General features: G+C 44.8%; 1 protein-coding gene across 2 annotated transcripts in view; it reads left to right on the top strand.

The window, feature by feature from the left end:
* The first annotated feature begins 10,228 nt into the window (after nucleotides 1-10,228).
* GARS1 (glycyl-tRNA synthetase 1) overlaps nucleotides 10,229-21,141 on the top strand; it is a 41,424-nt gene continuing 30,511 nt past the window's right edge. Inside the window, exons 1-3 of one of the 2 annotated variants that reach the window (XM_075558219.1) lie at nucleotides 10,229-10,491; nucleotides 19,361-19,462; nucleotides 20,043-20,145. In XM_075558219.1, the coding sequence (XP_075414334.1) occupies nucleotides 10,270-10,491; nucleotides 19,361-19,462; nucleotides 20,043-20,145 (427 nt within the window). In that variant the 5' untranslated portion in view covers nucleotides 10,229-10,269. The remainder of the gene's footprint in view (nucleotides 10,492-19,360; nucleotides 19,463-20,042; nucleotides 20,146-21,141) is intronic. The other variant, XM_075558218.1, reaches the window with a different exon arrangement.

Here is a 21,141-nt window from a genome sequence, read left to right as displayed (position 1 = left end):
CACAAAGCTGAACATAGTTACTCTCTCGTGCATTGGAGTAAAAATTTTCTGTTCTCTGAACTTGAGCATGAACTTCACTAGTGGCAGCAGGCAGGCAGCCCAGCTTTGAGGAAGCTCCTCATGCTGGAGGGAGGGCCTCAGGCATCTGGCAAGTCCCTCCTCACAGCCACAACGCCCCAAAGGAAGGTCCACGGTGAAGGAGCCCAAGACATCGACCAGCAAGGTTGTCAGCAAAACCCATGCCTGAGAAAGTGGAGATGAAGCTGAAAGAAGCAGCAGGAAAGGATAAATTTTCAAACAAAAGGGGAAAGGTGAGCGAAGGGAAAACAGGTTGAAGGCACCAACCAAGAAATGAAAGAACATTTACCTGATGAAAATGGACAAATGAAAAACGAGGAGCGTCAGCTTCTGATGAAACAAGAGAGAAAGAAGCCAAGTCTGATTCATGCTTATCTACCATCCCTATCATCAGTGGGCCCTGTTACCTCCCTTCTTGTATAATCCAAGGGAATATTTTTATCAACTATTTTATAAGTGCAATTGTTTTAGTAGCTCTAGAAACATTTTTAAGAAAAAGGAAATCCCACTTCATCCCATTTTTAAAAAGTGTAAATGCATTTTTAAAAAAAATGTGAAATCATTTACTAGCTGTGTATTTTTTGGTACAATCAGAAAATAGCGGGGTGTTGACTTGTGGGAATATTTGGCTGTCATAGATGTCAACATAACATTCCATAGACTGTGGCTGAGTTTCTTAATACAAAACACACATAATGGCTATTTGGAGTCACTGGCATGCATACGTATGACTGGAACATTTAACATTTTGTTTCCATGTTTTTTTCCTAGAATTTTGTCTGAAGATCACTGTCATCGTGGTTTTCTCGTGAGAGCCGTGTGCATTCTGTGACACCTTTAGTCGTGGTCGTCCGGTTTTCCTGATCACTTTGTTATGTGCTGTGAAGGGCTGACCATTTGAATGTGTAGTGTGTGACATTAAATTGTGAATTAGTGGGACTTAAGCTTATGTAACAGCTTATCAACATTGGATGATAATGGTACTTGCTAACCTCTTTAAAAATTGCCTCCAAGATGGAGGAAAGAGCTTGGAGTCAAAGGGCATTTATAGAGGTCTAGACAAAGACATGTACATGCAAATATATATATGAAGATGGGGAAATAGATCTATCTATGTGTCTATATTTATAGGTTTAGTATTAACGTGGTGGAAAGACCTTGATGCATGAATACTTTCTTTTATTAAATTGGCACTCTACAATGCTCACCCTCCCGATACAACTGCTGAAGCCAAAGCAAGTGAACAAGTAAATGTGGTGAAGAAAGCTGATGGTGCCCGGCTATCAAAAGAGATAGTGTCTGGGGTCTTAAAAGCTTGAAGGTGAACAAGCGGCCATCTAGCTGAGAAGCAACCAAGCCCACATGGAAGAAGCACACCAGCCTGTGCGATCACGAGGTGCCAAAGGGACCAGGTATAAGGCATCATCCAATATATATATATATATATATATATATATATATATATATATATATATATATATATATATATATATATATATATATATATATATATATATATATATACCATAGTGAATGAAGGGGGAAGTGCAGAGTAGAGACCCAAAGCCCATTTGTCGGCCACTGGAGAGCCCCTCACAGAGGGGTTTAGGAGAGGAGATGGGTCAGTCAGGGTGCGATGTAGTACCGATGAAGAACACAGCTTTCCCCCAGATCCTGGATGCTTCCTCCCCCCTACTACTATGATCCGAATTCTACCTTGCAGGACTGGATAGGGCAGAGGTTGTAGATTGGTGCATATGGGAGCTGGAGGCACAGGGAATCCAGGGTGGATGATACCTTCAGTACCAGGGGTGTGAGAGGTGATACTGGGAGAGTAGAGGGTGAGTGGGTTGGAAAGGGGGAACCAATTCCAAGAATCCACATGTGACCTCCTCCCTGGGAGATGGAAGGCAGAGAAGGAGGGCAAGGGAGACTCCAGATAGGACAAGATATGACAAAATAACAATCTATAAATTATCAAGGGCTCATGAGGGAGGGGGGGAGCGGGGAGGGAGGGGAAAAAAAGAGGACCTGATGCAAAGGGCTTAAGTGGAGAGCAAATGCATTGAAAATGATTAGGGCAAAGAATGTATGGATGTGCTTTATACAATTGATGTATGTATACGTATGGATTGTGATAAGAGTTGTATGAGCCCCTAATAAAATGTTTTAAAAAATTGCCTCCAAGACAAAGGAAAGGAAGTGGGGTGCCAACAAACCCAAGGAAAAGGAAACAACAAGTGATCTAAAATTGACAGCAAGGAGGTTGTAGGATGCTTGGTGGGACTTGTTCAAGGGCAATGTAGCTGAGAGGAATTACTGAAATCCGAATGAAGTCTGAACATGATAGTGGGACAAAAGGAGAGTAAAAGGAAATAGAGGAAAGAACTAGGAGGCAAAGGACATTTGTAGAGGTCTAAATACAAGCATGTACATATGTAAATATATTTATATATAATGATAAGGAAATAGATCTATGTACATATATTTATGTGTTAAATATTAAGGTAGCAGACAGACATTGGGCCTCTATACTCAATACTTCCTCAACGCAAGAACACCTTTTTCTAATAACTCAGCATTCTGTGGTGCTCATCTTCCCAAGAAGATCACTGAAGACAAAATGGGTGCATAAGCAAATGTGGTGAAGAAAGCTGATGGTGCCCAGCTATCAAAAGATATAGCATCTGGAGTCTTAAAGGCTTAAAGATAAATAAATGGCCATCTAGCTGAGAAGCAACCAAGCCCACATGGAAGAAGCATACCAGCCTGTGTGATCATGAGGTGTTGATGGGATCAGGTATCAGGCATCAAAGACGCAGAACAAATCATTACATTGATGTGAATGAGGGGGAGTGTGGAATGGAGACCCAAACCCCATCTGTAGAAAATTGGACATCTCCTTACAGAAGGTCTTGGGGAAGAGATGAGCCAATCAGGGTGCCGTATAGCACTGATGAAACATACAACTTTCCTCTAGTTCTTTACTGCTTCCCCCCCACCCCCACCTCCCCAATATCATGATCTCAATTCTGCTTTACAAATCTAGCTAGACCTGAGCATGTACACAGGTATAGCAAAGAGCTCACAACAGAAGGAATCCAGGACAGATTAAAGCCCTCAGGACCAATAATGAGAGTAGTGATAGCAAGAGAGGAAGGGGAAGGTGGGGGAAGAAAGGGGAAACTGATCACAATGATCAACATATAATCCCCTCCCAGGGGGACGGACAACAGAAAAGTGGGTGAAGAAAGACAGATGTAAGACGTGAAAAAAATAATAATTTATAAATTACCAAGGGTTCATGAGGAAGGGAGGGGAGGAGAGGGGGATGGAAATAAGCTGATACCAAGGGCTCAAGTAGAAAGAAAATGTTTTGAAAATGATGATGGCAACATATGTACAAATGTGCTTGACACATGGATATATGCGTGGATTGCAATCAGAGCTGTAAGAACCTCCCAATAAAATGACTTTTTTAATTGCTTCCAAATTTAAAGCTATAAAGTCGCTGGAGTTTAGAAAAGAGTTGTTGTATCTATATGCCATTTTAGGACTTGGGTATGTGCATTAACTCTTGAGTACAAATTGTTCTTATTGTCTCTGTACTGATTGCAAAACAACCAATACAATGCCAGTTACAGAGAGAGAGAGAGAGAGAGAGAGAGAGAGAGAGAAGGAGCTAGAGATGGCTAAGAAAGCATGCCATTGAAGATGGAAGAAGAGAGTGGAAAAGAGAGAAGTGGAATAAACTCTCTCATGGTCTCCTGGACAAGAGGTGGGCGTTCAAGAACACCATTGCAGAGGGACACACCGGGCAGTAAAACCTTAAATAAGAAAATAGGGGCTTAGAAGCATTTACAAAGTATAAGTACAAAAAGTAACCACAAGAACAAATTTTAAACCTTCTAAAGCATACATTTTTTTAAATTGCAAAAGGACATGCTGCCATTAAAACAAAAACGATAGATATAGCACAGTACTCACAATAATTAGAAAATAATGTAACACCAGGACAGATAAACCCCTCAGGGCCAATAATGAGAGTGGCGATACCAGGAGGGGAAGAGGAAGGTGGGGTAGAAAGGGGTAGAATTGATCACAAGAATCTACATATAACCCCCTCCCTGGGGGATGGACAACAGAAAAGTGGATAAAGGGAGATGCCGGACAGTGTAAGACATGACAAAATAAAAATAAATTTATAAATTATCAAGTATTCGTGAGGAAGGTGAAGCGGAGAGGGAGGAGGAAAAATGAGCTGATACCAGATGGCAACAAATGTACAAATGTGCTTGACACAATGGATGTATGTAAGAATTGTGGTAAAAGTTGTATGAGCCCCTGATAAAATAATTTTTAAAAGAAAAACAAAACAAAACCTCTTTTTGAAGACTGAAACATCTGACTAACGTCAGGATTTAGAACAGAAGTATCATTTGAACAAAAACTATTGGATTTCAGCCCCATTACAGGGCTATATGTTTAAGTGGAATGCTATTTTTTTTTTTTGCTGTTCTCAATAAAATTATCATAGCCTTTCATGGAACCGTTCAAAAATAATAATGTAACAAAAGAGAGAGTGAATATGAGGAGGCTTTAGAAAGGTTGTAGATCGTACCAGCGTGATAAGGAAACCTTACTGGAAATCAATCAAGGTGGGCGTAGGGAGCATGTATGTGTAGGAGAAGGCAGACATTTCTGTTGGCAGGAATTAGGGGAGCAACCTTCCACAGGGCGGGGGGGATGCTTAACAATTCTTGTAGAGAACCCAAGGGGAGAATATGCCTGGTGCTCATTTCCTAATTGCTCACTGTTGACCTAGTTTCTACACAGCCCTTGGTGACCCCGGCCATGTGCTCTGGACGACTGAGACTATAGATTCTGTTCTTTCAAGGCACACAAGGTCCTTTATGGGCCACCCCAGAAAGACTGGGTGTGAAAGCTCACTAAGGGCACTTTGCCCTGGGACTTAAACCTGAAACTCCCCAGTGTGAGAAGCAGACAACATGTGGACTTTGGTTTGATTCTCTTGCCTTGAGGGTATCCAATGAATGGTGGCCCAGAACCACCACACACTGTACTTATTATTGTTATGCCCTCCTTGCTTCATTATAATATGTATTAATCTGGCAGGCATAGCTCTGCCATTGTGAATGAGTACTCCTAAAAGTTGTGCCCTGTCACCACGATTGTCACGTAAGAGCTGAATCTGTACAAGTCAATAATGCATGCATTGTGGTTCCTAGCTGGCCTCTACTTGGATAAAGACCTTTCTGAAACACTGTTTTAAATTCTATTCCATTGGCTACATTAATGACACTATCAATAGAATTATCTTCCACCCAGGGAGATGATTGATAATGTTCTCTAGCATAAAATGACAATGATGTCTCTAAGGTGAACCAGATATATCTCTCTATATATATATCTATCTATCTTATATGACCTATAGATATATGAATGGATTTGGGGTTTGCACTTAATTCTAGTCCCAATATAAGAATAATGAGTTCTTCTGACATGGCCCTGCTTAGTGCTTATTCTCAAGCGATCACTGAAGATAAGTAAAGTGTGGTGAAGAAAGCAGATGGTGCTGGCTATCAGAAAGAATAATGTCTGGGGTCTTCAGGGTTGTCTTAAAACAAGCAGCCAGCTTAAGTGAGCCATTAACTAAGTCTGAATGGAAGAAGCATGCCAGCCTGTGAGATCCAAGGATTGTAAATAATATAACCCAAATCCAAAGGAGGGAATGGTATCAGAGCTTAAACTGTGAACACCTGGCTTGCAGAAGGCCATGGATGGCAGTGGAAGCCCAGCTGCAGGGTCCCCACGTGGATTAAGCCTCTGATGAATCCCCTCTGATCACAGTTGAAGGCTGTGAATGCCTTTTATCAGACAGAGAGCACTGTGAAGCTGATCATGGCAGACGTAGTTAGGTTAAAATGTAAAATCATTTGATTTCCCTTTAGACCCATTTTAAAATTGTTTCCATTTAGGGAAAAAAAAGAAGAGGAAGAAAAAGGGGGAACACAAGCCTCTGTTGAATCTGCTCTGACCACAGACCAGGGATGGGCAAAGCCTTGCTATGATGCAGAGTGCATTGGAAAGCGGGTGATTGCAGGTGCCGTTAGGTTAACATTTAACACCTTATCATCAGATTTCCCTTTTGAACAATTTTGTTCTAATTTTTAATATTTTCTGATTTTTCAATGGAGGTTTTTAAAATCAGTTTTACTTTATTGTTTGGTTTTTAAAAAAATGCTTCTCTGTATATGAAACCTGGATAAGTAAACCTATAGAGACAGTAAGTGGGTTCTTGGCTATTTAGGGGTCAAGCAGGGGAGGTTGGGGAAATACGGGGAACGAGAATAAAAGAGAGAAAATGTTCTAAAATGGCTGGTGCTGATGACTGTACTATTCTTCTTGATGTGCTCAAACTCTTGAGTTGTATGACATGTGGATTATATGCCAGTAAAATTGCTTAAACCATAAATAAAGATCATAGAAAATGCATCGGAGAGGTACAGCTACTGCGCCTGGTTGGAGATGTAAATACTGACCAGTACAAAGCCAGAGTTTTCTTTTTCACACAGCCGTAAGTGTTTTTGCTTGATTTCTTTTTTCTTTTCTATAAAACATTTGAATAATACTAATAAAGCTTGATGACTTCAAAAAAAGAAAATGTAATGAAAAGATAATGGGCCTTTTCCATGAATCTTTTGAAGCCTCTCCTCAAAGCCTTTTCTCATGTCATGGCTCATGAAAAGAGATTTTCAACTTAGCTCACAAAGCAAGACCTCATATAGCCTCCATGCAAACAAACAAACCTAAATTTAAATGTTTTAAAAGCAATAAGAAGCAATGGTATTTTTCTGATATCAGAGGGAGTAGAACTCAAGCCTAAAAGTAATACACATGGTGAAGAAAAACACCCTCTAAAGCTAAACACAATAATGCACATGAAGAATATCTGTTACATAGCAAATAACAAAGTAGCTATGTACCAAATAATGAAGCTGTTCTCTCCCTAAAGCACACCCGACTGGAGACCGGAGACAGTTTTCTCCCTAAAGCACACACTACTGGAGACAGGAGACAGAGAAACAATATTAATAAGAGATTTTAACACATCACTCCTAGCATAAGAAGATCAAGTTGAGAAAAAATAAGTAAAAATGTAGAAAATGTCAAAACACGATAGGGTCGTTTCTATTGTTGCTTAATGTTTTATCCAAAAGTTGGCTGAGTTGAGGGAGGATCTGATCCTTCATGAGAAGTCATTTTCACGCAGTATATAGGCACCTATTATAATTCCATGTTGAACAAGAGGACAGGGGCACTCGCCTCCAGCACACCCAGCCAAGTGATGGGGATCCTGCAACAAGAAACACACTTTGTAGGCTGAAGCTCAGGGTCAATAAGCCCTCTCTTCCATGCAGAGTGGAGGTTCTTCCCCAGGCAAGTACAAGAAGTCTTCTCTTCACTGCACACACAGGCCCTTACAAACCTTTCACTTTAAAGTTGAGAAAGAATAGGGAAGGAGTCTTTGCCTTAGGGCCTGCAACAAACCCAACCACCTTTGAAATGTTTGAAATGTAGAAGATGCTCTAGAGCCAATGGACCAATGCAACTGTTGCAAAACCCTGGAGCAAAACAGGCTTGAATGCTTTCAAGTGTTGCTTAATAAGGCAGCTAGGAGATAAGATGTGGGGGATGTTGTGTGCTCCTTGTTACAGAGGCCTCTGTCTGTTGCTCCTTGGTGGTGGAAGAAATAACAAAAAGAAGAAATCATTCACAGTAATAGAGCGATGCCCACAGGGAATTTCCTATTTTAAAACTTGCTGCTGAAGTTTAAGGGGGGGCGGGGGAAGTCTACAAACCCATATTATGTTAAATGAGGTAGATTTTATTTTTCCTATGCAGTAAGGTGAAGGTAACAAAAATGCATACAATATTCAAATCTTCTTTTAAAAACAAACAAACCAGTTTGGTTGTAGTCACTTTCACAAACAAACATTTGCAAGCGAGCAGGTGGAGAAGCCGAGCTCAGACAAGGTCTGTGCTTACTGTGGCACTGCTAGTCAGCATAACAGTTATTCTCCCTGGGCTAGTCCGTGCTCTCCAGAAGATTGTGGCCCTTTTCTTCAGTGTCACAGCATCCTCCACCACCTCAGGTCCATTTTTTGATCCACTGTGATAGGTACGTCATTTCATGTCAACTTGAAAATTGATCTAGGGGTGGAGTCCAGTCTGTCAATCAGGTCACAAGCCTGATGATGCCTCCTTGGGGGTGTGGCCTTCTCATGAGGATTCTGGGAACTTCCCCTCTTTCTCCTTGAGATGGGCCACACTCTCTGCGTTGGTGTTCCTGTGGACCAGCCACGAGGAGCTACGCTGAGACCAGAGTGAGCCATTTGGTGGATGCTGCCGACAGCCCTGTGATCTTCCACTGCCATGGGAGCCACACGTTTTCACCCACCTGCTGTGATCTTTCTGCATTCAGCATCATCGCTAGTGGCAACGTGAGCCTCAAGAGGAATTTATGGACTAGTATCAAACAGATGGACAAATATTGGACTTAACGCACTTGATCTGGAATGGGCTGGGATACCTTCTCAGTTGACAATTGTTCTTTGATATAAAACTCTTTCTTCCACATACATGAGGGTCTCTGCAGTTGTTCCTCTAGTCTACCCAGTCTAACGCATCTGCCAAATGAAACTTTCCATGTTCTTTCTTCCAAAGCAGATAAAGATGAAAGGATTTCTACATGGGCTTCTTGGGCCTGAATTGGGGCTTAATATTTTTATCTTCCTTGTACTCAGAGACATCAGAAGGGCAAGCAGCTGTTAATTCCCAAAGCTTGGACGCAATCTTTTCTCCAACCTGAGGGACAGGCTCTCCCAGTGGGAACAAGCTGTAGTCCTTCTGGCTTATCTCTACTGGATCATAGTAAATGAGTTTGTTATCATTTCCGTTCACTGCTGCTGCTTTTAATATCCATTTCCACTTAAAACACAGGAAACGGCTGTCCTCCTTGCCCACGACCCCACAACACACCTGCCCTGGGACCTTTCCAAGAAAGAAGATCCTCTCCGCTATCCCATCCTCCTCCTACATCCCAGGTGGAAGCCTAGGAAGCCCCCAGAACTGAAGTCAAAGCTCTGGTGTACAGGACCAATGAGATCTGTGACAACTTGGCATCTGCTCAAGTCAGTGAGAAGCCAGAGACAGTGCAGTGCAGGGTGGCCCATGGGGGGCAGTCCGGGTCAATTTTATAGATATAAAGCGAATGTTATACCTTTCTTGTTGTGAGGTGTGTTCAGTCGGCTTGGACGCCTATAGAGACCCCGTGTACAACAGAACATCACACTGCCTGGTCCTGCGAGATGCTGGCAATTGTTCCCTTCCAGCCTATCATTGGGGCCACGGGATCAATCCATCTTGCTGAGGGCCTTCCTCTTTTTCGCTGGCCCTCCACTTTACCAAAACGGATGTCTTTATCCAGGAACTGGTCTCTCCTGATCACATGTCCAAAGTCCACGAGAAGAAGTTCTGGCTGGACTTGTTCTAAGACAGACACCCAGCCCACACCAAGCCCCTCCTTTGGCCATCCTGGGCACTTTCAATATCCTTCTCCAGCACCATAATTCATCGATTCTTCTTCAGTTATCCTTACTCAGTGTCCAAATTTCCCATGCATCGGAGGCGAGTGAAAGATAAGCACATTTGCCCAATGCAATGCGCCCTTCCATCTCTAGACTGCGGCTTCCGTGGGCTTTGATGGTGGATCCAAGCAAGTGTTTTTTTGTTTATTTGTTTTTTAAAAGGGGGTTTGGGCAACTGTAAGTCTAGTTCCCTATGTGATCTCATGTTTTATGCCCTTTACGTTCCGGCACTAAAAGAACAGCAGCAGAAGTGTACATGTACGAGGCTCCTACATGCTCAGCATCCGTGTGCAAGCGCGTCGAGGGGGCGCTGAGGGTGAAATGGAATGGATAGAGGGACCGAACGCCTGGCTTTTGTGTCGAATCTGCGGGCGGCGAGCGGGCGGCGCGGCGCGGCGCTTGGAATGTGCGGCTGCGCGCGCGCCGCGGCGTTTACGCGGCGATTTCATCATGCTCCGGGCCGGGCCACGCGCGCCGCTTCCGCCACCGCCCCCTCTGGACTTCCCGGGACCGCCCGCTCATGCCCTCCCCGCGCCCGGCGCTTCTTAGAGCTGCTGGTGCCGCCCTGCTGCTGTCGCTGCCACCCCGCCTGGTGCCCCGGCCCCCGATCGCGTCCCGCCGGCCCCTCAGCACGCCCGCCGGTCCCCGGTCCCGCATCTCTGCCGCCGCCTCCCGGAGCAGCATGGACGGCGCCGGAGGTGAAGAGGTGCTGGCACCTCTCAGACTGGCCGTGCGCCAGCAGGTATACCGGCATTGCGCCCTCCTTTCCGCCGCGGACTCTCCCGTCCCCGGTCTCCTCGCGGCCATCCCCCTGCTCCCGACTCCGGTCCGGGCCCCGCTGGCCACCCACTCCCTTCCTTCTCTGGGCGCCCTTCATCTCTTGGCGCCTCCTTCATTTCCCCAGTGTTGGGTCGCCTCTGAATATGTAGGCCACCACTGCGCTCGCCCCCACCATCCCCGAACCCCGTCCTTTCTTCCCTGTCCCTGCGTGATTCATTCCGAGCCCCTTCTGTACTCCGCAGCTCCCCACCCCGTCCCGATCTGCGCTGCCTTCCCCGAGCTGGTCACTGCCCACGCCCCTGCCCTCGCCCTGGGGTCCGTGACCCCTGGGCTCTCCTCGTGTTCTTAGCTGGGACACCTTAACCTCAGCTTTCACTCTTTGCAAGCCTGCTGGTGCGCTCCCTCCTTCCGCGATCATTTATAAGCCGACGCGACGCGATCGGTTCTCGCCTTTTATCCTTCAAATCTCCCTTTGCGGCGTGCTTAGTTATCCGAGTGACCTGGCTCGGAATGAGATCGTGGAGGTGGGGAGGTGTTGAGCCTTCTTTTTCCATCTGGATGCCAATTCAGGCCCTCCTCTCCGGTCTCCTGTTCTGGCTTCTCAAACCGGGAGAATCGGAAATGTTGCCGAGTTTCCCCGAGAATCCGCCACCTCGGTGCTGAGCACCTCTGAGATTGGATTTTGCGGAAGGGAGGAAAGGTTTCGCGGGCTGCAGGGTTTGACACGGGCCGCCTTTGCCTAGGGCACTGCACAGAGATCCGCATTTGGAGAGGACAAAGATGATTTTAAATGGATTCTCCCAGCCAATCGGGTCGAGCCAAAAACCTTGCTGCAGGACCCCAGGGATCCGTGACCTAGTAGTAAACACCAAACGTGTTTCGCCTGCACAGCCGCCTGATGCAATAACTTGCCTTAGCTTCTCAGGGTGGAACCCTCTCTCCTAAGTACTTGACTGGGGCCAGAGCGGCTGTAAATTCTGCCACACTCTTGCAGTCTCTCCTTCTATCTAGTTTGAGTCTGACTACCTTGGTGGAGTTTTAATGTGCAATTTCACGGTGGGTTTAATTGTTCTTCTTTGGTATTAATATCAGGGACACTGAGCGAGCTTATTCTCTCCCACTGCCTAGCCATCTCAAATAAAATTAGGTGTGGTTTTTTGTCTTTTCTGTGACTTTCAATATTCTCTCCAGAAGGGAGACTACATCTAATTGAGGGAAGTAAAAAAAAAAACAAAAAAAAAAAAACGAAAAAAACCACCACCACCACCCCAAAGCCCTCCCTCTGCCACGTTAGCCTGGAACTACAGTGCAAATTCCCCTTCTGCAGTACGATTGTGGAGCTAGTTACATCAGTTGGATTACAACTGTCGTGTGTAGAGAATGTCGGCTTAGTGGTTTTGTGGATGTTTTTGTACTTTGGAATATTTTTCAAATGTGTAAGTTAGTTTATGTCCACAAGTTTGCGTCCTCTTTTGCAGGGCTGCACACACATCAATTAACTACGTGAAACTTTGAATTGTCCCTGATGTGAGCTGGAAGGGAACTTAATGATCATTTATTTGACTCCTTTGCTTTGTGTTTGGGGAAATGAGACACCCTGTCATTTCTACCTGCTTTATGTCTTTAAGTTGAAAAGTTTGTGCAATCTCAGGTGTCCCTGGAGTGTGGTTTTTCAGGTACTCAGTGACCACTCTTGGTAGTGGCATGTGTTTTATAGGAGTTTGATGGCATAGTAATTATGCATTGGGCTGCTAACCACAGGGCCAGCAGTTCAAAACTACCAGCTGCTCTTCTGGAGAAAGACTAGGCTTTCTACTCACGTAAAAAGGTATGGTCTCGGAAACCCACAGGGGCAGTTCTACCCTGCCCTGTAGGGGTGCTATGAGTTGGCATCCGCTCAGTGACAGTTAGTTTGGTTTCCTTTGACTCATCGGCTGAGGTAGCATGGTGGCACAGTTTTTAGGCGCGTGGTCGGTGGTTTGAATCTACCATCTGCTCTGTGGGAGAAAGTCGAGGCAATAGGCTTCCATAAAGACCACATGTAGATGAAGTGATTAAAAACAGCACGGCTAGGGTCAGGTGCACCCTAGTTCTCAGAGTAGCATCCCATCCTTACTTCCCAACCCTTTGAAGAGGCCTTGTGCAGCAGACTGGTCCAGTGGTCTCTGGACTCTTGCTTTCATGAGCATTGATGGTGGCTTCCAGCATTGATTAGTGTTTCTATGAAATCTTGACAATTTCAATCTCTTCTCCACTTGTCATGCTGTCACCTAGTGGTTCAGCACCATTGGTTCCTGTTCAGATGCTGCCTCTTGAAATGGTTGGTTCCCTCCGTCTTTTTGGTACGTGTCTGTCTGTCTTCTTTTGATGCTTTCTGCCTTATTTAATATTTTGCCCACAGAATCGTTCAATATTGCAACTTGAGGCTTGAAGTTTTCCATATTCTTTCAGTTTAAGGTATGCTGAGTGTGTTCTCCTTGTTGGTTTTGCTTTGTCTTCTTGAACTGTCCTTTGAACTTTTCTCTTTATTTCTTCCATTTGCCTTCTGTAATCAAGAAAAAAAATCCGTCTCTTCAGACATCCATTTTTATCTTTCTTTCCTATCTTTTCAATGACTTTGCTTTCTGTATGTGCGACATTCTTGATGTCTTCCCACAGCTCATCAGCTCTTCTGTCCTTAGTGTTAAATGTATCAAATCGGTTCTTGAGGTGTTTCCAAAATTTGGGTGAGCTATCTCCAAGGTCATATTTGGCTCTTGGTTTGGTTTTCTTCAGTCTCAGCCTGGATTTGTGCACTAGCAACTGATGTTTGTGCCACAGTTGGCCTCTGGCCTGGGCTTAGTTGCTGTCACTGAGCTTCTCTGTTGTTCCACAAACGGAGTCGATTTGACTTCTGTGTATTCCCTCTGCAGAAGTTCACATGCAGCGTTGCCTCTTGTGTTATTGCCAAAAGGTATTTGCTGTGAACAAGTTGTTGGTCTTGCAAAATTCTATCATATGATCTCCAGTGTCACCAATACCATAATTTCCAAATACGGTTTCTTCCTCTTTGTTTACAGCTTCGCATTCCAATCGTCAATAATGATCAATGCTTCTTGATAGCATATTTAATCAAATTTAGAGTGGAGACATTTGTAGAATTTTTCAATTTCATCACTCGCCTTACTGGTTGTTACATAAATTTGAATAATAATTGTACTGATTAGATTTCTTTGTTGATAGACATTATCCTGTCACAGACAGCATTGTCCTTGAAGGTACATCTTGAAATGCCCTTTCGGATGGTCATTCCTGGCATAGAAGACCACATGGCTTTCCGTTTCAAAATGGCCAGTCAGTCCATTTCATCCCACTAATGCTTAGAATGTCGATCTTTATACGTTTCGTTTCATTTTTAACAACTTCCAGTTTTCCTAGATTCATACTTCATACATTCCAAGTACCAATGTTAATTGATGTTTGCAGTTCTTCTTATTTTGAGTCATGCCCCGTCCGCAAATGAAGGTCTTGCAGGTCTAACTCCATCTTCGACATTTTGGGCAGCTCTACATGGAGAAGGCAGCTCTTCCTCCGTCGTATTATGAGAGCCTTCTGATACAGGGGGCTCGTCCTCTGGCACAGTCTCGGATAATGTTCTGCTCTGGTTTGCAGTATCTGGCAGTGGTTTTCTGTGGCTAATTCCTCAGAAGGGGGCAGCCTGTTCCTTCATCGTCTGTTCTTAGTCTGGAAGCTCTGCTGAAACTTGTTCACTCTGGGTCACCCGGCTGGTAGTTGAGACATCAACGACAAGCTTTCAGTAGCTCGGCAAACTGACAGACATGGGGTGGTCCCCCAGCAGTCGTCTGAAATGAGCGTGGCTTTTTGGCATGCTGGTTTTATGAACCTATTGCTGCCACGGAACCCATGTTTTTCCTTGGGACTTCTGGCGTGATAACATAAAGGAACCTTTTTTAGAGGATTGAAAGAACATTTTAAGGTGTTAACTGCAAACTCGTTTCTGTGAAGTTCACTGACTCCTGGTCACCCTATGAGATACAGAGTAGAACTGTCTCCTAGGGTTTTCCTGGCTGTAATCTTTTTACAGACCTGAGGCCAGGGGCTTAGGTGGAGAGCAAATGTTTTGAGAATGATGAGGGCAATGATTGTACAAATGTGCTTTACACAATTGATGTATGTATGGATTGTGATAAGAGTTGTATGAATCCCTAATATAAAAAGAAAGAAAAATCTTTTTATAGAAGCCAGGAACCAGGCCTTTCTTCTGTGGCTCCACCGGTGGGTTTGAAGCACCAGCCTAAGATGTATGAGTGATGTGGTTCTGTGTTAGCATCCCAAGTCTTGCTTTGCTGGGATGACGACGACGATGAAAGCTCAAAGCTAAGTAGTGGGGGGAGGGTTACTGTGGTGAGCCCTGCCATTTGCCTTGCTTTGCTTTTCTGAACTGCAAATACCAGTAAAAACTTGTGTAATCTACAAAGGGCCAATAGAATATTTATGGCATTTTTGTTAATAATTATTGGACTCTTAGGAACCGAGGTGAACGCATCAATCCTGTAGGAGACCCCGTTAGCCTCCTGTAAATACAGTTTAAAGCCAGACCCTGTACAAAAGGGAGGAGAATCATTTCTTGCCACCCCACCCCCTGCCCCACCCTTGGTCAACTGAACATACACTATGATATCCGAAGAATCCCTGAAGAAGATAAGGTCCTTTGGAATGATTTTCTCATCTAATGACTACCCTGCTGTGTAATCACAGACTCTTAGTTCTAATAGTCTCTTTATTGTGGTAAGAGTTAATGCAGGGACTCCGTTTATGGTTGGTGTAATGCAGGGACTCCGTTTATGGTTGGTGTAATGCAGGGACTCCGTTTATGGTTGGTGTTGCTTGAGTGTAATTTGGAGAGGAGGTAATGTTTCACATCCATTTTAGACACACACAGACACATGATACATATTACAGTTGAGTTATGAAGAAGAGAACAAAATTAGAAATCAAGAATTCTTTGTTGTTGTATTTGGTTTAACTCTTTTTTTAAGAAACATTAGAATTCTTGGGCACTTCTCTTCCATGTCCAGATCATCTCCAAGTGCTGTTTTCCGGATCGGATCACTCAAGTTATCGTTTTACTTCCTCTGTGCTTGCCCATAGGGGTCATGGCCACTCCCTCCCTTCCTGGGACCTGAGGGTTCATCAACTTAGGGTAGGAATCCACACTTCTCCCATGCGACAGCTAGCCTCCGCTTGGATAGCTGCTCTCCTGTGCTCTCCCTCCACAGCCCTAGTCTCACACTTGCCACTTGGTGCCAACCCAACCCAGCAGCAGCTCTACGGCCGCAAAGACCAGGTGATCTGTTGACAGAAAGAGCGCAGGCTGGGGCGCGGCCCCGCCCTGCCCTACAGCCGCCCCATGAATGGAAGGGACAGCAACAGTTCCACCCCTGAACTGTCCAAGGAAAAAGAAACATTATTGAAAGAAACTAATTGTGAATTTTTTCTGCCTTTTTGCTTGAGGCCTAGCTGATCAGTATATAGTAGAGCACCAACACTTGAGACACAGAGGAGCCATTCCAAAGAACGACGTCCCCACACGTTTCCAAAAGGAATCCCACTCGCCATGCTGGGGCTCTTCCTGCCGTGAGAAAGCACAGTCAGTGCACGCTGGTGACATAAGGCCTGTGGCAGCAGCGGCTGGGGAAGACCCCTGCAGCCCCTTCACTGTGTAAGAAGTCAGTAGACGATTGCTCGATACTGTGCGACTGGCAGGGTATTAAAGTGTAGGTAGCTTGGCCAGTCAACAAGAACATGAGTGTGCGCCTCTGTTGCTATGAACAGGGGTCTGGGGTTGCCTGTCACTGTTTGAGCCAAAGACAGAAGAGACCAGGCTGATTAGAAAAATCTCCAAGTTTGTTCTGAAGTGAGTGTAACCAGACTAATAGCCCAGCCACCGCTGCTGCAGCCTGTCACAGAGGTGGGCGGAGAGTCAGCGGGCATTTTATTAATGGATCGGGAAGGACCGAGAGAGACAGTCTCCAGGCCTGCCTTACGCTGCACTATACAGTTGGAGCTTTTCTACGCCTTTGAGTAGCAGCACATCAGTCTCGCTACTTTTCTTATAGGAGTGAGATAGCCTTCTCATCCGGGGGTGCAATCCACAATTCACTGAGCCACGGGATTTACCTCCTGGGACGTGGCTGTTCCTTCCTTCCCTGTGCACAGTATAGTCTTAAAGGAAGCTCTGTCTAGGGGTACCTCCTTACTGCACCAGTTCATAAGCTTCTGTTTTACTCATGGCTGGTTCCTTTATCTTAAGTAAAGTTAACAGCACTTACCACTCAGCCTATAGTGATCCTAAGTTAGAGTTAACAGTACAACAGAGAAACCAAACCAAACTCACCTGCCATCGAGAAGATGCCAACTCATGGCAACCATGTAGGACAGCGTAGAAGTGCCCCTACGAGTTTCTGAGAGAAGCCCCTTAAGGGAGTCGAAACTCTGTCTTTCTGAATTGCAGAGGGTGCTGGTTTCGGAATGCTGATCTTGTAGCTAGCCCAGCACACACTCACAACGCCTCCAGAACTCCTGCAACATATACATACCCACTAAATCACTCAGCCTGTCTGTTCGTGGAGGACATTTGCGTGGGAAATTAGGACAATAGTGATGATCAAAGAGTTTTGAACTTAGCATCTATTAATATTCTTGATCAGAATAAAATGAATTAAAAGCATGAAGTCTGCTACCCCAACACTGTTAGAAAATCAAATACGTCAGTATACAGAAAACCTGAAGCCTTGTAAGTGGGCCAGTAGGTAACAACTTGGAGAAAAGACTGAAGTTGTCAAGGATTTCATCTCGCTTGGATCCACAGTCACTGCTGGTGGAGGCAGCGATCAAGAAACGGAGCACCATTGCGTTAGGTACATCTGCACAAGACCTCTTGAAAAGTAAAGATGTTACTTTGCAGACTAAGGTGCAACTGATCCAAGCCATGAGTCAGCTGAATTACCTCATCTGCATGTGAACGTTGGACATTGAATAGGGAAGACAGAATCCATGCATTTGAATTATGGTATTGACGAAGAATACCGAAAGTCCATGTACTAAAAAAAGCAAACAAACCTGTCTTAGAAGAAGACTGGTTAGAATGTTCCTTATGAGCAAGAATGGCAAGACTTCATCTGCTGTGTTTGGTCATGGAGCATGGAGAGACCAGTCCCTGGAGAAGGACACCAGGTTTGGTAAAGTGGAGGGACAGTGGAAAAGGGGGCCCTCCCTGAGCTGGACTGACACGTGCAGGACTAGGCAGTGTGTCCTTTTGTTGCATCTAACAACAGCAACGATGTGGCAAAATAGGTTTTATGTTGATTACAAAAACAGCTGGCTTTGCAGTGACTCATTGTTCACTTTAATTTAGGATATATATAGGCCAAGTGATTTAGTTGATTGCGTACATTATAAATGCCACTAAAGCGGGTTTCTGCAGTGACCACAGAAAACAGTTGATGCCTACATTTCTCCGGGGTTACCAGTCTGTTAGGCAAAAGTATATTGGGGGGTGGGAGGTAAGCCCTCCCCAAAACATATTTCTTGGGGCACACATAGGACTCCCAGACTGCCATGCCTGAAATGTCATGCTTTATTTATCTAAGTAGTGGACATTGTGCCTTTTCCTTGACTTAAGGAGCCCTGGCGGCATAGTGGTTATGCATTGGGCTGCTAGCCACAAGGTTCAGCAGTTCAAAACTACCAGCTGCTCCAAGGGGCAGGCTTTGAATAGGGAAGTCCCGTAAAGAACTGCTGCCCCAGAAGTTCACAGGGCACTTCTACCCTGTCTCACAGGGTCAATGGCAGTGAGCTTCCTACGTTTCCTACTCCCTGCTGGTTATGTTTAAAAGGAGCTTTTACAGGAAGGGAGGGGGCTATTACATTTTGGATTTCCCACAAACTGAATCTGAAATTTGCTCTATTTCTAGCATTCTGGTACATTGATAGGGTGTCTGCGGGTATTGGGAGTGTACTGGAAAAGCTCACATAGAGTCTGTTGGTGACTGAGGGTGTTCTTTAGCTAGTGTACTAGAATAAGAATTGCTAGCATAAGAGAAGACCATATTCTGCTCCCAGCACAAATCGTACACGAATTTCTCTTTGTGACAAGAAGTGGGAGGAAAACTAATTCCGTGGTTCTCAGCTGCATCGGGCCCAGTGGTCCCTTTTATAACAGGTACTTTACTTACCTAAAAGGAGGGAGAAAAGTCGGCTTTATGCTCCTGTGAAGATTGGCAGTCTGGAAACCCGCGGGACCGTTCTACTCTGCCCTACAGGTTTGCCGTTGTTGTCAGACGCAAGGGATCAGGGTGAGCCTGTCACTGCACAGGGTGCCAACCTCGAGGTGGGCAGTTGATGCACACCAGTTGCTCGGAGGGCGGAAGGTGAAGCTGACTGCTCCCATAAAGACTGGTAGTCTTGGTAACCCCATGTAGGGTCAAGGAGAGTTGGAATCAACTCAGTGGTTCTGCTCCCAGTAGAAGCCTTAGTCTCTCCTACTTTTCATCAATTTTCTTTGCTTCTCCTCCCACCCAGTAGGGACTAAGCAGGACTATTTTCACCCTATGAGCATCGTGATATATTTACTTCTCTATATGTTTTACTACATTATTATAAATGCTGGGGGCAAATACCTTTAGCTCTTCATAATGCCTGCCCATATAATACACATTTGAATTGTATCATGAATACGTACATACATGGCTTAAAGACCTGTTTAGAAATACATCCTAGGTTTTCTTGACTTCTGAAACATGTCCATGTGTGTTTTCTTCTTTTGCTAGGGAGATCTTGTCCGGAAACTGAAAGAGGACAAAGCACCCCAAGTAGATGTAGACAAGGCAGTAGCTGAGCTCAAAGCCCGGAAGAGGATTCTGGAAGCCAAGGTGAGTCTTGGGATCCTAAAGTAGAACCGTAAGTGGGCGTAGGCTTCCTCAGCTGCGTGAGAGAGCCCTATAGAAAAGGGTCTGAGGACTCATTGGGCTCTCTCTGTCCGCTCTGTCCACGTTTACCTGGCAGGCGACTCGTCCTTTCAGAGTGCTCTCAACATGGTCACCTGCCCCATGAAGCCCGCCCCAAATCCCAGGCTGTGCTCCAGGACTTCCCCTGGTGGCTCTTCGTGATCAAGTCCCCCAGATTCGGCAATAATGGTTTACTGTTCTTTTTGAGGAACAAAGCTCTCAGACCTTTCAAACAGTAATAGGACCCCAGTGAGCTTTGCCGTCTACTCTTGGAAATGGCCACCATCTGCTGGCCTAGAGAACTCAGCCAAGGTGTCCTTTCTTTGACTCCGAGAGGGGGAACAACCCCAAGGTTTCCACTTTTTTCTTTTTAATGGATCAGAATCTGCCCTGTTAGATGGATTTATATTGAATTCTGTTGAGGAAGAAACTAAAATCGTATGTATACCTGTGAATTTTCAACTACTCCCTTGATCACATACTTTTCTTTTAAAACCCCATGTAGGAGTTGGCGCTACAACCCAAAGATGACATCGTCGACAGGGGCAAAATGGAAGATACCCTGAAAAGGAGGTTTTTCTACGATCAAGCTTTTGCCATATATGGAGGTAGGGGATGAATGGAAGAGCAATTGGGTTGACGGTGGCTGAAAGATTGCTTTTAAATAAAAGAACTTAAACTTATCTTGCTCAGTGGTGTGTCAGTGTAACACACACCATAAAATAGAACACCGGATAGATCTCTAACTTCTTTGTTTGGAACAGCTATGTGGTGTTAATACTAGTTCTTACTTTCTTCCACCTACTTCTCCTTTTTTTAAAAAAAAATCATTTTAGTGGAGGCTTAAACATCTCATCATAGTCCATACATCATTTACATCAAGCACATATGTACATATGTTGTCATCATTTTCAAAACATTTTCTTTCTACTTGAGCCCTTGCTATCAGCTCCTCATTTTCCTCCCTTCCTCCCCCACCCTCCCTCATATGCCCTTGATAATTTATAAATTATTATTTTCCCATGTTTTACACTGACCAATGTCTCCCTTCACCCACTTTTCTGTTGTCCATCCCCCAGGGAGGGGGTTATGTATAGATCATTGTGATCAGTTACCCCTTTCTCCCCTATCTTCCCCTTCCCCTCCTGGTATTACTACTCTTATTATTGGTCCTGAGGGGTTTATCTGTCCTGGATTCCTTGTGTTTCCAACTCTTATCTGTAACAGTGTACATCCTCTGGTCTAGCTGGATTTGTAGTATTGGGATCATGAAAATGAGGGGGAGGAAGCATTAAAGATCTAGAGCAGGAGTGTCAAACTGGCGGCCCGTGGGCCACATGTGACCCTTGGGTTGCCAGTTGGACACCTCTGAACTAGAAGAAAGTTGTATGTTTCATCGGTGCTGTACTGCACCCCGACTGGTTCATCTCCTCCCCATGACCCTTCAGTAAGGGATGTCCAGCTACCTACAGATGGGCTTTGTGTCTCCACTCTGCACTCCTCCTCATTCACAATGATAAGACTTTTTGTTCTTTGATGCCTCATACATGACCCTATTGACACCTCGTGATCGCACAGGCTGTGTGCTTCTTCCATGTGGGCTT

The sequence above is a fragment of the Tenrec ecaudatus genome, chromosome 9 (genome assembly GCF_050624435.1).
Source record: "Tenrec ecaudatus isolate mTenEca1 chromosome 9, mTenEca1.hap1, whole genome shotgun sequence".
Lineage (NCBI taxonomy): Eukaryota > Metazoa > Chordata > Mammalia > Afrosoricida > Tenrecidae > Tenrec > Tenrec ecaudatus.
Note: the sequence above shows the minus strand (reverse complement) of the source record. Positions and strands in the feature narration are given on the sequence as shown.